The 16,665-nt window shown below is 37.2% G+C and overlaps 1 protein-coding gene across 12 annotated transcripts in view; it reads right to left on the reverse strand.

Annotated features, from left to right (window-relative positions):
• SOX6 (SRY-box transcription factor 6) overlaps positions 1 to 16,665 on the reverse strand; it is a 375,871-nt gene that overhangs the window by 207,513 nt on the left and 151,693 nt on the right. For all 12 annotated transcript variants that reach the window (XM_056354363.1, XM_056354364.1, XM_056354366.1 and 9 more), the window contains one exon: positions 11,188 to 11,398. In XM_056354363.1, coding sequence (XP_056210338.1) covers positions 11,188 to 11,398 — 211 coding nt within the window. The remainder of the gene's footprint in view (positions 1 to 11,187; positions 11,399 to 16,665) is intronic.

The following is a 16,665-nucleotide window of genomic DNA, read 5'->3' on the forward strand; positions in this document are numbered from 1 at the left end:
TTAAACAGCTAAAAATACAAACAGTCCACAGAGGAAACAGAAACTGAAGTAAAGGAAGCTTATTTTACTTAGTGATGCCTGTGCACGCCAAATCTATAAAATTACTTCTGGGCTATTCAAAGTTCTGTAAAAAAATGTTAATATTATGATACAAAATCGAGACAGATTTTTTCCAGACTACTCCTGCAGTAATTCCATTGAAATTAATAGAGTCACCTCAGGAATAAACTTGGTTCAATATTTATTTTTCACTACGGCGAGTTCTGACATTTTAACAAACCTCTGCCCAATGTGTTAGTTTTTGTTTCACTGTAAATATTTAAAAGTAATCTGCTTGTTACATATTTAAGATACGATAAGGACTGCTAAGACCTACACTGAGAACCACAGCTGTTTTAAATATTGAAAATGCAGGTAAATTTGAAGATAGAGTGGAAAGAGCCGAATCCTGTCCTCATGTGTATCCCTTAACACATACAGCACAGCTATAAATGCAAACAGAATTCAGTCTTAAGGTGGTGTTAGACTAACAAGAAATTCAGTACAGAGCTCTCAATGTTTGTGGTGCCACTGCAGGCTCTCTAGACTGGAGTGTTCAGAGTTCCTCCAGATGGGTGAAAGAGCCTGCTTGCTTCAACATTTTCAAACAAATAGAAAACAGAGGAGTATTCAAGATGGGATTTTTTAGGTTCAGTGAAGATCGTGATTCACCATAGAAGGTGATGTCACATCAAGTTCTTCAAGAAATGTGAGCAGGCAGCAGTGCATTATAGCTTCATGTTGAAGTATGGCAAATGGTTATGCAAAGCATTAAGTAAAACAGTTAACAAAAAAGGAAGACGAAAATAAACAGGCATTCATACATAGGGCACCGTGCCCAGGAACTCTGGGCACCTATGTAAGTAAAACTAAAAATATATTATGATTAATAAAAGAAAACAGCTATTAGATACATTCCAAAGTGCTAGGCTGTAGAACAAGACATTTTGGCAAAGCTTTACTGATTGGCAGCCCATGCTACAGACCTTCCCAAGACTGCAGCAGAATGGGTGCCGCTAGTCAGGATGGAGCAATGCTAACGGGAGCTATCTGCAGATGTTTACACAGTACTTGCCCTCACAACTATATTTAACAAGAGCTATTGCACTCTTTTTTTCATGAATACTGCAATCTGAACTCTACAGAAGAAACGCCACTTCTTATGTTATTAAAGAAATACAGAAGAGGGGGGATTTTCACAAATTAACAGCTATTAACTCTTGCTTCATTTTGGAGATCAGCATGCCAATGGATAAACAAGGAAGAAGCCTGGCTACAAATGGGAATTAGAAGGACTCTCCATGATCCAAAATACACTTAGGAAGCACAGAAACACGTAGTTCAGAATTTGTTCGTGTCATCAGCTATGCACTTGGAAGTGACAGCACACGTGCAGGGCTAAAATTCAAATTATACAGGTGAATAAGACTCAGAGAGGGCTTGAGCATACTACCACTGAGGTTCACGATAAAGCCCTTCTTGGCTTTCAAGGTACCAGATCAGTCCTACATTGAAGAACTAGAGGCCTCAAAATAAACTGTGTTGGAGACCACACCTGAGGTGCTGTGACCAGTTCTGGGCTCCCCAGTACGAGACAGACACAGGCATACTGGAGAGAGCCCGGCAATGGGCCACAGGACTAACTGGAGCAGCTCTCATACAAAGAGGGGCTGAAAGAGCCATTGAGTGTTTTGCCTGGAAAAGAGCAGGCTCCAGCAGATAATATATAAATATCTGTCAGCAGGAGTAAAGAAGACAGACCGACGCTCCTCTCAGTGGTGCCCAGTGACAGGCCCAGAGGCAAAGGGCACAAATGGAAATAGAGGAAATTCCCTTGAAACATAAGAAAAACCTTTCTTGTTGTAAGGATGAGCAAATACTGAGCAGGTCATGGAGTTCCCATCCTTGGAGACACACAAAAACTGATGGGAAACAGCCCTGAGCAACCTGTTCCGGCTCTGAGTGGGGGCTGGACCAGATGATCACCAGCAGCACCTTCCCACCTTCGTGAAGCACTTCGTGATTTTCTGGCTCTATGAAACCAACAACAAAGTGAGCGCAGGAGAACATGGAGGGATTGTCTCTGAAATAAACGCAGCCAGGCTCCTTCCCATGTTGGCTGACATACTTGAAAGAAGAAAGCTACTTTTAATGATGGCATCCTCAATTTTATGATGCTGAACTGAGCACTTCTTTCTAAAAAGGAGAAATTAAAAATCCAGTTTCCTTCCTCACATTATAAAACACTCCCAAAGATTTCAAAAATTTTTAAGCTCAAATTCTTCCCATTACAAATTTCAAGGAAAATAAAAATGTCTAAAAGATACTTAAATAAAGTAGTATTTTAAATGTAAAAAAATGAACCGCTTATTCTTTCCTAATTCTTACTTGTATTTCATAATACAAAAAAGTAACACTGATATTGCATGGATTTAGTCTCCTTAAAATAATATTGGTTTGAGGTTAATTAACGCAGCTGAAGACTAAGCTTAATAATTCTTTGTTGTTTCCACTGGTGGCAGGTTTCCCTCGTGAAAGGCCTGGCATCTTGGAGTTTCAGACTAAAACAGAGGTGAGAGTAGCTGCTCTCTCCATTAGATGAACAAGGCAGCCTGAGCATGTAGCTGCCTCATGCAGCCAGGCAGCGAATGCCTCTGTATTTCCTGTGGCAACCAAATAAAGTTGTCAAAATTATTTTTAAGTAATGATAAGGTATCTAAAGCAAATACTGTATAGAAAAATAAGGAATATATCAGCATTTAAAATGTATATGCTGCCGAGCATTTTTACTGTCATTTCTTTAAGAAAAGCAGATCTAATTAGCTGTATCTCTAAAGTGCGTACCTGGCATTTTTATTATGTATTATAACATTTTGCTTAGAGTTGACATTTTTATTCTGACAAGCACTGTCTGGAGAGCTCTCAATAAATAATACATTTACAATTTTCAGTAAATAAGCACTGGACACAAATCGTTATCCTTACTTACAGCTGCCCCTCTCTAATAGTGCTTTTACAAGTAAGGTGACTATTCAGTCTAATGCAATACTCTCAGTGCTGGAAAGATATTTTCATTCATTACCCCAGTCACAAGCACTTAAAGCACTTTTAGGCCCTGTTGCAAAACAGCAGGAATGGCGAAGCAAATAAGACCAACTAAAACTAAAGTTCATCACCAAAGAAATCTGAGGTCTTTCACCCTACAGAACTTGGAAAATACAGTGGCATATAAGATCAGCCACACAGGAGCCCTAGTTTCACTTCATATTTTTATACTCATCTTAGCGGTTTTAGGAAGGGAAGCATTGCAGTCTAGTCCCTGCTATTAACATGATGACTACAAAATGTATTTCAATTCCCATTTTAAGGCATGATCTGATCATAACTTTGTGTCACAGTACATCAGAGACCAATGAAGTCTGAATTTATTTTACTATTGCCAGGATCATGCAACTGAAGCAACTTTCCATATTTTTACAGCTATTTACTGACTTACATTTTTTGTCACAGAGCCCAAAGTCAATTGTACCCATTCATACTGAACTTGCCTGTCTTACTGCCCTAAGGTAAGAGATGGATTTTTAGATATGTTTTTTCAATAGTGCTGCAATACTACTGATAACATATAAATAGCATAAAGATAGCAGACCTTACACCCTGCCTATACGGGAAACAAAAATGTAGAGAAGCATAATGCAGAAAATAAGGAAGCATGGAGGCAATTTATCACACAATAAGAATTAAATTACATTGTATCCAGCAGTGGACAATGTCAGTATTCAGAGGTACGGTGGGATTAAAGGAAAAGATGAGATGACCCCTGAAGGTAAGACACTGGAAAACGTAGTCACTGGGGAAGAACTGGTTGGAACAGTCAGATGGTAGTGTTGAGAAGAATTTGGACTGTTTCAGTTTAACCTGTCCCTGTCTACAGCTCAAGTTCAGAGACAATGAGGAAAGGCTGAAAGCCCATTTGTTCTAATGAAAAAGATTTCACTCATCTCAAATATTCAGGGCTGAATAAAGACATTTCTTCAACGTGATGTAAGTACCTCAAAACGAAAGTAAACATCTACCCAAAAATACTTGAAAGAGTTATCATAGCTAGAAGGGATGTCCAGTCTTCAGAACCGAGACCTGAATTTCAGACTCTCCCCACATGAGGATTTGAGTTATCATCAACTCTGTTTAATAGTAAAAACAATTTTGTAGAGGTGCAGAGGTACAAAGCTCCCACAAGAAATCAACCTGTACTAGGAAATTGAACCTCCAGAAAAGTAGATGCTCAATAAAATGCCATAGATCCTACATCTAGGTAACTGCCTGATAGTAACCATGGAGTATTTTCACCTGACAACTCCTCATGTAGCTAATTCCATTCAACTTCCAGCAGATCCTGTTATGAAAAATGCTACCAGCACACTTCCCACATTATTGTTGATAATCCTAAACTGGTAAGTAAGAACTGAAAGGACGTGAAAAAAATTTAGCAAAAAAGATGGTCTCCATAATCTATGGAATTATTCATATAGAACTCATTATTCATGATAGCTGTGTCAAAGCCTGTACTGTTCCCCATTTTTGTGCCATGAACAAATTTTGGAACAAAGAAAACTGAAGGGAAACTTTCAAATGTAGTTTGAGACATACTGAAAAATGCTGAAGAATTACTATACTGTAATCCACACAGAATCTGTGAGTAATGACTAGATGCTCAAATGCTACAACACTGGCCAAGATTGTAGTGTAGACAGTCATATAATAAATGCAAAGATAAGATGGAAGAATGACAGTATACGCCGGTTTCTTAAATAAAAATTGTGAGATAGCACAATCAGAAAACAGTACTCTGAAAGACTTAAAGGATATAAGACAGGTAATAATAAAAAATTATAAATTCTCAGGTTACTGGAAGGATAAATAAAAATATGAGACAAAATATTAGTGACCAAATACAGTATGGTTACACAGGCTGGGCCTGCCTTTGCAAAAAAAAAAAAAAATTACCTAAACAAATATTGCATTCTAAATATTATTAAAACGAGTTCATTAAAGTTATTTCTGCTTCAAACAAGAATGAATTTTTGCTAGAAAAATCAAATATATCAGGTAGAAAGAAACTAGGCGGTATCTTCTTTTAGTTACCAGGAAAATAACCCTAGAAGCCACTTTCTTTGTGGTAGTGTTCCTAAAAAGTCCTAAATTAGTTGACACATTAAGATACAGGAATTCACTGTATACTTTAATAAATGAATTACTAGAAATTGTACACTCTATAAAACTTTCTTAAATAGAATAATATATTTTTCTAAAACAGCAACATAAATTGCAAGAAAAGGAGTGACCCATGTGATTTTACCAAGATCATTGGATGAAAAAAACCACACAGACAATGAGTTGGATTTAATTATATGGTAAAGTGGTAGGTAATTCAAGAAAACAGTCGTTTAGGAAGATGTGCCTCATATCTCCCCTCTGACTCGATCTGAGCCATCTATTAATTGTGTGGACTTTTGGGATTTGTGTTTTTATTTTCAAAGCATGTTTGGAGCTTAGCAGAAAAATTTCTCGGCCTAGATGCTGCCATATATGGTTTCTAACAAAAAGCAAGTAAAAGATATATTTTACTACATGTATAACTGATTCTGAATTTGCTTACCAAAAGCAATTTTTCAGAAGGGAAACACTGTGAGGGGGTTGCCTAGCAGATGTGGCAAGGTTTTTCAAAGATGATGAAAGGGTGTTGAAGAAGGGGTTTTTTTACCACAGCCAAAAGGCTTGTTTCTTGTGGCAAGAAACACCAGTTACAATTTACCAATTCCATAGGTACCACAAAAAATAGAACAGTAGTATTAATTCATTTTTAGCAATTATTTGTATAGCCCTAATATCAAATCCCCATAATATCTTTAAGGCCTTGAAACAGAACAAAATACCTGTAGCCATCAAGAAAACTGAAGAATAAAGAACAGGGGTCTATAAATGTCGGGTGCATTAGGACAACCAGGGATCATGCCCTCATCAGTGGAAAGTGTAGGTATAGAGCACACCACAAGACAGATAACTTTTAATTAAATCTCAGTAAAATTTCTGAAAAACATTGAAAAATATTCATTGACTACAGATGGTCAGTAGTTCACTTCCAGACCTGATTCACAAAAGACAACTCCTGACATGTAATATCCTCAAAGGTTGTGCTTAAAACTATACCAGTAAACAGGTGTATATGCCTGAACTCTGTCTGTTCTCAGCTGTGGCAGGCTTAAAACAAAGAATATAAAACTGAAACTCTCCATTCATTTGACAAGATAGAGTTCTCTCAGATTCCATTTAAAAAAAAAAAATACACCTGCATAAAATTACAACCAAACTGGCATACCAGTGTCCAGTTATAAAACACAGTATCTGAAAGTTTAAGTTTCTTTACTTCCCAGTGAAGTCAACAGGAAATACGCACGGATTTGTGTGTGCAATACTTGAGTATGCTGTCTTTATGGGCATGATAAAAAAATATATAGGGGAATTGTTAATCTATTTTAAGTCAATGTAAAAGAAAACCTTCAATTATTATTAACTAATGAAGCTGGAGGGAAAAAAAAAAGCAAAACACAAAATCAGAAAAACCACCACTACTGAGTAGCGTACTAAGATTTTCCCTATTGCATATAAAATGAATAATACATGTGAATCCTTAATTTTTAATTTAGATATCTTTAGACATATTATATATCACTATGTTACATATATCCACCCATAAAAAGAGAGTACAAACAGGTGCACATGACAGAGAATAGATGGAAATTTATGAATATACTACTCTTTATATAGATATTCATTATTCCAACATGTGTACATAAAAATCTTTGATCTCTGAATGTTCAACTTTGGTCTTCAAGGAGGAAACAAGAATGGGAAGCAGTTTATAAAAAGCTGGTGCTAGAATTGTGAACTGAGCTCGGTTGAAAAATGATACTGTATACATCGCTCAGAATCAAGGTCAAAAGTGAATTAGGAATCCAGGCCCTGAGTAATGAGGGCTTAGCACTTAGCAGAAATGACATGCCCAGTTTCCAGCTCAGAAGTGCCAGCTGACCTGCCAACCTAGCATTCCAGATCCGAAAGGGGGAAATCTGCTCTCCTAGCTACAGACAAGATGTGTACTACTAATTATTGCTCATAGAGGCTTATGACGAAGTACAGTAGGATAGTTGTCTGGAAGCCAATTCTCAGCCTAGAATTCAGGCAGCCCAGGCAATGTAAATCTGTCTCACAAAAGTAATATAAGCAATATTCAGACAGAAGGGTCTTTTACTAAAGGGGGACAGAAAAGGAAAGAAGCAGTCTGACCATACTATCTAACATAAACTCTTTGTTTGAGCTGTAAAGAGATTTAATACTTGATTGTACTGGAGGATACTTCCAAAGAAAAAAGCCAGTAAAACAATCCTTCTGCTCCTAGAAAAACTAAGATGAATATACTGAGGTTATCCAAGAGGCCCTAGAGTCTAGTGTTGTTGATTAAATTAGACACCTGTTCATTTCTGACCTCTTCTGTCTTATGAGAACACAAGTCAGCAAAGTCTTTACATACTCAAATTAACTCCAAGTATTCGTAGCATTCTTTTTTCTTTCCCAGTTACAATTTCCTCATCAATTTTCTCATTTCCAAATGATTACAAATTAAGACACAGGAATGCTTTAATTTATAAAATCGGCAAATACTGGACCATGAAGTGAAAAAATGTTGTTTATCCTGTGATGTTCGTAATGTTTGTTCAAACTACAAATAATGCTTAAAACATACCTAAGGTATATTCAGTCCTGTATGAGGCATTCATGTTCCCAGTATTATACACAAGGCATGACACTGGCTGAAGCACTATTATTAAAGAGAGATTAAAACAGCTGTACATTATGCTGAAGCACTCAGTCCTTCCTTTACAAACAGACGGTCCTGGATTACAAGCAGCACTTGACCATTTAAATCACTACAACAACCAGATTTAACCAGCTGGGCCATATTCTCTTAGGCAATGCCTGTTGACCTCCCCAGTCACAGCTGCTCAGATGAAATTCTCATTAGACAACTTATTTTCAGAAGCCAAAGGACTCTGATTAAATACATGTATTTAGATACGATAAAGTCTTTCAGTACATATTTCTTTTGCAGCGTTAGGAGGTACAACAGAGACCACAAGCAGTATATACAAGCACAACAGACACCTAATATCTGAAGGTACACCACAAAGTATTTAAGTATTTGACACCAGCAACTCATATTACTCAAATTCAGATCCTATAGATGGACCAGAAAGTTACTATATAATCACATTAAAAGAGACATGTTGCTGTACTCGCATGGGGGTTAGAGCAGATGACGGGAATTCTTGAGTTCTTTATTCCACTTCTAATTCTACAATTAACTTGACATATGACCGTATGTTAGCTCAGTTCCCACAGATACGTCGATGGTCATGGAGCTCCTCACTACGGAAGATGCTAACGTGTTTTACTAATTTATTCAAAGGAGTAATGCAAGACTTCAAGCCCCACAGATTTTACACAGTAATATACAGTAGAAATGTAACTTTTCCCCATTACATTCATTAAAGCAATTATATTATACTATCTATTTGCTTAAAAAAAATAAAAATCAGCAGGTGGTTTTCAATTTGGGCAAACAATTTTGTGATAGGTCAGGACCTACTACACAAAGGGCTCCTCAATGGCATTGGCAGCACACCATTTTAAGAAAAAAACTGCATAGAAACCTATTTTAAAGGATAGATGTTGAAGAGCATCATGTATAGCACATGTCCAATTAGGTTATTAAGTTTTTTAAAAGAGACTATGAGATGCAAAACATTTTCCTAATCTCACACCTCATTTCTCCAACTGACTCTGCACTGGATCAGTTGCAGCACCCAGAGTCACAACAAAGATCCAAGTCTTAAAATAGTAATTATTTTTAAAACATTATTTTATTTGGATTAAATATGGAGAGTTTACTTCTTTTTCATTCAGAGAAACCTCTGAATACTGAAATAGGCACTCAAAACTGTCATGAGAATGTTGGTATTCCTAGTCTACACAGAAGTTTAAAATCAATGAACTTTCTAAGTCTAACATCCTGAAGAGTTTCCAGTCTTTCTATTAATATTTTTCAGCGGTAGCTTATATGGTACCAGTTGGATGTTCATTAATTATTTTCTGTAAAATGGAGATAATCTTTTTTTCTACAAAAAATGCTGGATGAATTGAAAAGAACTTAACATGAAGACACAGTCAATTACCTTTGAACTTAGAGGCAGACTTTAGACTAGTTTTCCAGTATAATGTGGTCCATAAAAGGCAAGATTATTTTATAGATCAGAAATTACTTTTATTTCACAGCTGGTGAGAACATACAGCACAGAAGGCTCACTCGGTGAGAGGGATCTCTCTGCTGTGCTCATACCTCTCTACTGTATATTAACCCAGAGGAAGTGCAGAAAATTCTTGAGAATTCATACAAAAATAAGCTATGAAATGTTTAAATCCTTACATTAAGATACTATGTTTAAACTTTTTGATGCACGTTTTTATTAGGACACCATTCAGTATACTCCTGGAAAAGTCTTAGCTGTGGTGTCACTATAATCAACAGCAACTTGTATACTCCTGCAGCAAAATATGAGCCAAGACCTTTGATTAGAATGGAGTGTCGAACGACTGTTCCTGACTGTAAAAAACAACTTTGCCAAAGTAACATTTAAAATAGTTTTTCTAGTCTAACCACCAAATCTAAGAAAGCAATTTTTAAAAGAGTGATCTTTACAGCTGAAAACAGACAGATGGTAGTAAAGAATCTGGGACATTCTCTCTTTAGAGATGTTTCGCCAGCTTCAGAAAGGACACCTATAGAACACATTTATCTATGTGCTAGCATTTAACAATTATGCCAAGAAATTTGAAAGCCTACTTCCAGCCCTACATAATTTTATCCTATATTTAAACATATTATTGTATCAGCATCAATTTTAATTCAAATCTACATTGTTACACGGAGCCAAGGGATCTTAAAGTACACTGTTTGAAGTGCACTGGGACAGTACCCTGAAATTGAGGAGGTAAAATCATTCTGAACTCATGCATATTTCAAAGAAAAAAGGGATCACAAAGTTATACCGCCTTATGGTTCTACTGCTTTACAAAGATTCTTCCTGGGTTACTTGTAATGCCACAAATGACACTGGTAAAATAACTACCAGAACCCAACCGATGCCTCCAGACCTGTTTAGTTTATTTCAGAGCCCCCTGCTCTCACACCCTCCCTGGTTCAGGCTCCTGGATGAGCTCACAGAGTAGAAGGCACCATTGCAGAAGCAACCAAGACTTCATTCAACTTGACGTGGGGAGAGATTCGCACTGTGGACCCTGACCACGTGCACACGTATACTGATAAGCTCACTCGCCATATGTGTTTAGTTCCTTTCAAGGCCCAAAACTTAGCAAAGTTGATGAAAATATCTCAATAAGGTCTGAACACATAAACTGCCTTAAAGCTCAAAGATTTGTCCTCATTTTTATCTCTGCTAACACTTGCAAAGATATCTGAGCAGATTGTAAAGAAATTTTATTTTTTCAGCCACAATTCTAGATATATAGGTCAGAACTAGGTACTCTTTACACTTAAAACTGTTTCACATTCTCCTCACTGCAGATGCTGGGTCATTAAGGTGGTGAAAGATGAGAATTTCCAAGGCGAAACAAACCAGCTCATGTTTTATTCATTCCTATTGTTTAAAATAAACATTTATCTTTTAAAAGAAAAAGAACAAGTACCACTGAAGAATATTTCTCATTCTATAACCAGTTAAGAATTCAGCCTAACCTTTCAAATAAGAGTTGAGTTTTCACCTAAACCGATATTCTTGCTTTGACTCACAGACAACCAAAACAATTCAGAAAGTTTTAAAAAACTGGCATATTTGCCTAAAATCCCTAATGGATCTCAAACTACCATTGCCATGGTAACCTGTGAATAACTTTATCCTAGCCTTTGCCAATTATGCAGTTTTCTGGCTCTTGATACCCAACACATTTTTTATGCCATAAAAATTGTAGGGTTTGGGGGTGGGGAAACCATTGGTCTTATCCAACACATACCCTCTTGTTCGGTCCTGGTCATTTCTTCTAGTTTCTTCTGTTTCAGTGTGTCCACCACATCTGCAAGGCTCCCTTTGCGGCGTTCTGGCGTTCCAAAATTAACACTGGTCATTAGCTCACTGCGGTCACGACCTCCTTCGTCGGGCTTGTTTGGTGAGGTAGAGGTATTTCGGAAGGAATATAGGGAACATAACTTATTACTCTCTGACTCCTGCAAAGAAACAATACAATGTGAAAACATAGGCTATTCTCTTACATCAGAAGTGTGTTACACAAACAGGTAAAAGTTGAAAGCATTATTTCTTAGCCTGTAATACTAATGAGCCTACATGTATCCCGCCAGTTTCTAAAATGAGCATTATGATTTTGGTTTCAGTGCTTGACAGAGGCTCTTTTTTTGCTTAAGATCAGCCCTCTCCATGCTTCTGTTAATCATACTTAATGCCTGAGATACTCCTCATCACACATTTTCCTTGTCAGACACAAGCCACTTCAACACTTTTTTCAATGAATGTGTTAAGCTTTTACAGTTTTCTTTAGTTCCTTAAGTAAGGGCAATACATGTAGCACTAAGAGAGAAAATACAGGCAAGGACAAATTATTCTCTGATAGACCCTCAGTTAATGGAAGACAACATAACTTTAAAAGCTAGAAAAAGTTAGGCCAGTAATGACTGAGGAGCAAGGAATCTTCTTCACAGTTAAACAAATCTTACGGTATGTGTCTACCCACGCTCATGCACTGCTCTTGAAATTAAACCCTTTTCTTAAAGAATGAAGATTATAATGCTGCTGATACAGGAAAGGAAATGTTACTTTCCAGGCTGACATAGATGAGAATGTGCAAGGAAATGCCTTTATGGCAGAACAAGTAATGTATGCTGATCCATAGGTATTGAGACTACAAGGATCAGAGAAGGTGTTATACAGTCAAAAACAGAGAAACAGAAGTAAAAAGGGTTCTTCTCCCTTGTCAATAAATAACACATAATATTTGAGCAGTAAGCTAAAAAAATAAAAACCAAAGGCATCAAAAAACAACAAGCCATGCCTGTTCTCCTCAGTTCTGTGATATCACCCAACAGTCAAGCCCTCTGTGGATTTCTCTGGCTCAGACTTCTCATTCTCCCCACCATAGATGCAACATTTGCTGCATCTCTGCTTTCAGTCTTTCAGGTAAAGAGAACACAAATTCTTCAGTTTGCCCTCAAAAACTCAACAATGGGAATTTCTTGCACACTTCCCTTTCCAAAATTATTATTCTATTTTAATTTCTAATAGTGCCAGGCTAGGAATGCTAAACATCATGGCTAAAAAATAGAGGGGTTTTGCTTATGGTATGCCTAGAAATGGCAGTGTGTATATTTGATGCCATAAAACAGATTTTCTTTAAAATTAAAGAGTAATAGTAATAGCAGCAATATATTTAAGAATTCAGAGATTAATTTATAGTTCTATCAAAAATCATGCTCTCAATGCATAGCGTTCCCCACAAACCATAATAGTTCAACTACTCTATGAGCTGAAAACACACAGCTACAGAGCACTAAAGAAAATTGTGTCCCGGGTGAACCAAGGTCTGAAGAAAGATGCACTAGAAATCATCAACCATCGGCAACATCAGTCATAAATGTTTGTTTCAGCCTTGAATGGATTAAGAAGTAGCTGTGCAATGTAACAGAAGGAGTAACACCAACAATGAGTAACTGTGGTAACGGAGGGCTGTGGACTGCATAGAAGGTGGTGGTGACAAATTGTCACCCAGCACAGCAGTATACGATCAGCACAACCCCATCATTGCCACTGGAGGAGGAGGCAGCATTTGCTAGTGATGTTGAAAACATATTTATTCACTAAGATAGGAAACGAAGAAGACGCTATCACATCCCAGCCCTAGCAGCACCCCTGTCAACACAGTAGGAGTTACGGGCGTTTTTGTAAGAGGAGACAGAAAGAGAGGTGGCATGGGGGAAAAAAAAACCTTTGCCTTCATTTTTTCATTTATCAAACATTAAAAAAATTTTCATTCCATCCATTTGTACTCATTAAAGAATCAAACATCACAAAGGACAACAATATCTTACACAGAACAGGCACAGAACTGAACTTATTTAGTTACCTTTAGGAAAGGATCACTCTCTTATCTTCCATTGTTTCTGAAAACTACTTTGCATTTTTCTTAAAATTTGGTCTAAGTTACAATGGAGATGAAAAAAGCATCTTCTGATATTTCTCAAATTTAAAACTTAAATTTCTATAATACTTTGCTTCAATGAAGAATTAATACTATATAACAATGGCATTTTTACCTTTGAAGACTACAGTATAAGAGCAACATAGTAATTTTAAAGGAGTTTGTTCTCAAGAAAGCAACATCTTCTTAGAGTAGATGAAGCATATCCCTCAGGCTCAATACAGGGTTTTTCACGCTCTCAGAAAGGCACACTAAATCTATTGTTTAGGCTGGAAATGAGAAGATAAGATAATCTGTGAAGCAAGTAGAAATGACTGAATGGCCTTCCTCCTGATACCCTGTCTCCACCCTCATCTGGACACACACGTGGTCCAGCACAACGTTCCTTTGCTGCACATCCACACTTCTTTTCCTTGCCTAAAACACTGCAGCTTCCACAGGGAAGATAAGACAAGTTTAAACTCCATGCAAATGACGCATGTTTATGGATAAAGGCAGAACGACAGCCTTTGCGAGAATGAGCGTCTGTCCAACTAATTGTGTCTTATATTGTCAGTTTTATGGGGAATTAAAATGTAGAATAAAAAGAAAAGAATAAAAGGTATCTCTAATATTTTTGGTTCTGTCTGGCCCTACAGCTATAGCATTGGGGTTACTAAATGCCTAATGTACCTGCAGTGTATTATCTGAATTGGCACTCTAAGAAACCCAGCAAGGATGACTTTCTGAGGCCCATCTTTTTCTGGAATCAGAAATGGTTAAAAAGAGTGGCTGAGGATTCAGAAGAACTGCACAAACTGAAAGGCATTCAAAGGATTAAATGGGCAAACGGAGCAACAGTAGACCAGTCCAGTGTAAATACCTTATCTAATAATAGCAGAACTCAGCTAGAAAAATCTAAATCAGCTGCATGTACATTTATCTGCAAGAAACAAACCCAATTCCCATTCTATGATTCTAGATAAATTTGTGAATAATCTACAAATAAAATGCAGCCAAAATGAAACTTTAAAAAGGCTTCAGAAGAAATTTTATAGCTACACAGTCAGAATATACATTTTTACTCCTATGTATCTACTGTTGGCAGCTTTCTTTTTTATTCCAGCCATATGAACAGGTTATATTGACCTCGCATTCACAGCAAACCAGACAGATAAAAAAGCAGTGGGGCAAGGGAAGCATTTCTGTTCTATTTTTCTCTAGAAAGGTGACTCAACTGTATTCGAAGGGAAGTTATTACTGCAGTGTTCAGTTCGTTGCAAATCGAAAAAAGGTTGCAGCATACTTATGAAGGATTTTAATTTGCTTGGTGGACCTTACAATCTTTTGCAAACCAACAGATCACATTTATGTCCTAGCACCTCACCCACTGCACGACCACAAGTGCAACTATCACACACATCTGATGCAGTCCTGACTATCAAAAATTAATCTGCACTGACATTCATAAGCAGCATGCAGCTACCCTCCTAATGTAACTGGAAATATGGCCTCATGCCTCAGATTTCCTCTGAAAAGAGCCTGGGGGATCACGTGCGTTGTCTGAGAGAAGAGGCATATCATCCCCACAAGTTTGTTGGTCCTCTTGCTTTAATGCATAAGGTACTCTCACTAGAAAATCTGAAGTCCGGAATGGAAAGGACCCCCATGCTTCTTATGACAGAACAAGAAAATAAATTCATTGTTAGGAAAGGAGAAGCTGGTCCTTTTGAATATGGGAGGATTCAATAATAAAAGAGATCATATCCTAGAGAAGCTTTACGCAGCCACCTTTTAAAGAATAAGGAAGCCCCAGTTCATTTGACCTGAAGAGAAGAAGGAAAGGATGCTGTTAAAGGTTATTTTTCATGCTTTTTCCAAGAGCATGGAAGAAAACGCAAAGACAAGTGCCTAGCCAGGACCAATTCAAATATTTTTCCTTTGCAAAATCCAGCTGAGTAATCTGTCGGCACTGATGAAAATTCTCCATGTAAGCCAACTTTTCTCAGCAAAACTGATAACAAGAAAATAGGCAACAGAATATGACTGATATGAACGTCCGCATAATGTATTTGGACACAGCCTGGTGTCCAGATTCATCCAGTAGCTACATAATTCACGAGTAACCGATACATCCATGAATTCTAGGTTAAAAAATCACGAAATTCTGTAAAATGGCATTTTATGTCTAAACTTGAAATAATACCTTCAACACATGACAGTCCCTTTGAAAGGTGCATTTTTCAAGGTATGCTATTCTTACTGATTTCAGTGATTTCCACTGGGGGCGGGGGGAGGGAATATCTTATGATAAGATAAATAGCAAACTCTAGTCCATGGAAAGAAGACTTAACACAGAGCATGCTTCTTCATCCAACATTGATGAAATTCAATCACAGTGAACCCTACACATTTTTAATCTTGACTACATTCAGATTAATTCAATTTCCAGTCAAGAAATAGAACAATATTGACACATTAATAAAGTGTCAATATCAAAAGATTATGTCAATCCGAAGCACATTTTGCCTCTAATAAGAACAGAGTGCTTAGAAAAGAAGAAATTTAAGAAAAAGCGATGTGTGTAAAATTTTTATTTCAGTCCTAACAGAAAGTGTTAGGTAAAAGCATTGCTTACTAAAGATAATATAGCAAAGTGGGTTTCTTCTCAGTCTGATCCAAAATGACATCTGGTGCAGATTGCTCAGGATCCCATCGTACCGTTGCTAGACTTATGAAACTACCTTCCCACCCACACACTAATACTGGATAACTGTAGGACAACTGCTTATGCCCATACCAGAATAGGCGAGGGTCTTACTGCCCAGGGACTTTTGCCCACCACAATGTGGTGTTTCCAGACTAGCCCTTAATAACTGGCAAACAATAAAATCTGAAGACAGCTTCTTACAGAGATTTAGGCATGAATCTGACTGCTTAAGGAATAACACTTATGATGATCTTACATCTTAAGCTTTCTTCTTTGCCTTACTCAGTCAGATGTAAAAGTGTTTTATGTTGAAGAGGTATGTATTTGCAGAGATGACTGAACCAGAAAATCTTACTACTCAGCAGCTGAAGACAGAAACTCAGTCTGGACCACTATTCCAGCTGCTTACTATTCAGCAGGGACAAAACTATTTTTGAAATGTTGGTTTTTAACGCCATGGTAAATAAAGGTCATTTTTCCTGTATACATTTCCTCACCAGCCCATTAGCACAGACAAATATTTATTACAGATCACTCAACCCATTGTGCTTAGTGTTTAGACAAAATGTCCCTATTATAACAGATTAAACACCTAC

Source organism: Falco biarmicus, chromosome 10 (assembly GCF_023638135.1).
Source record: "Falco biarmicus isolate bFalBia1 chromosome 10, bFalBia1.pri, whole genome shotgun sequence".
In the NCBI taxonomy this organism is placed as follows: Eukaryota; Metazoa; Chordata; class Aves; order Falconiformes; family Falconidae; genus Falco; species Falco biarmicus.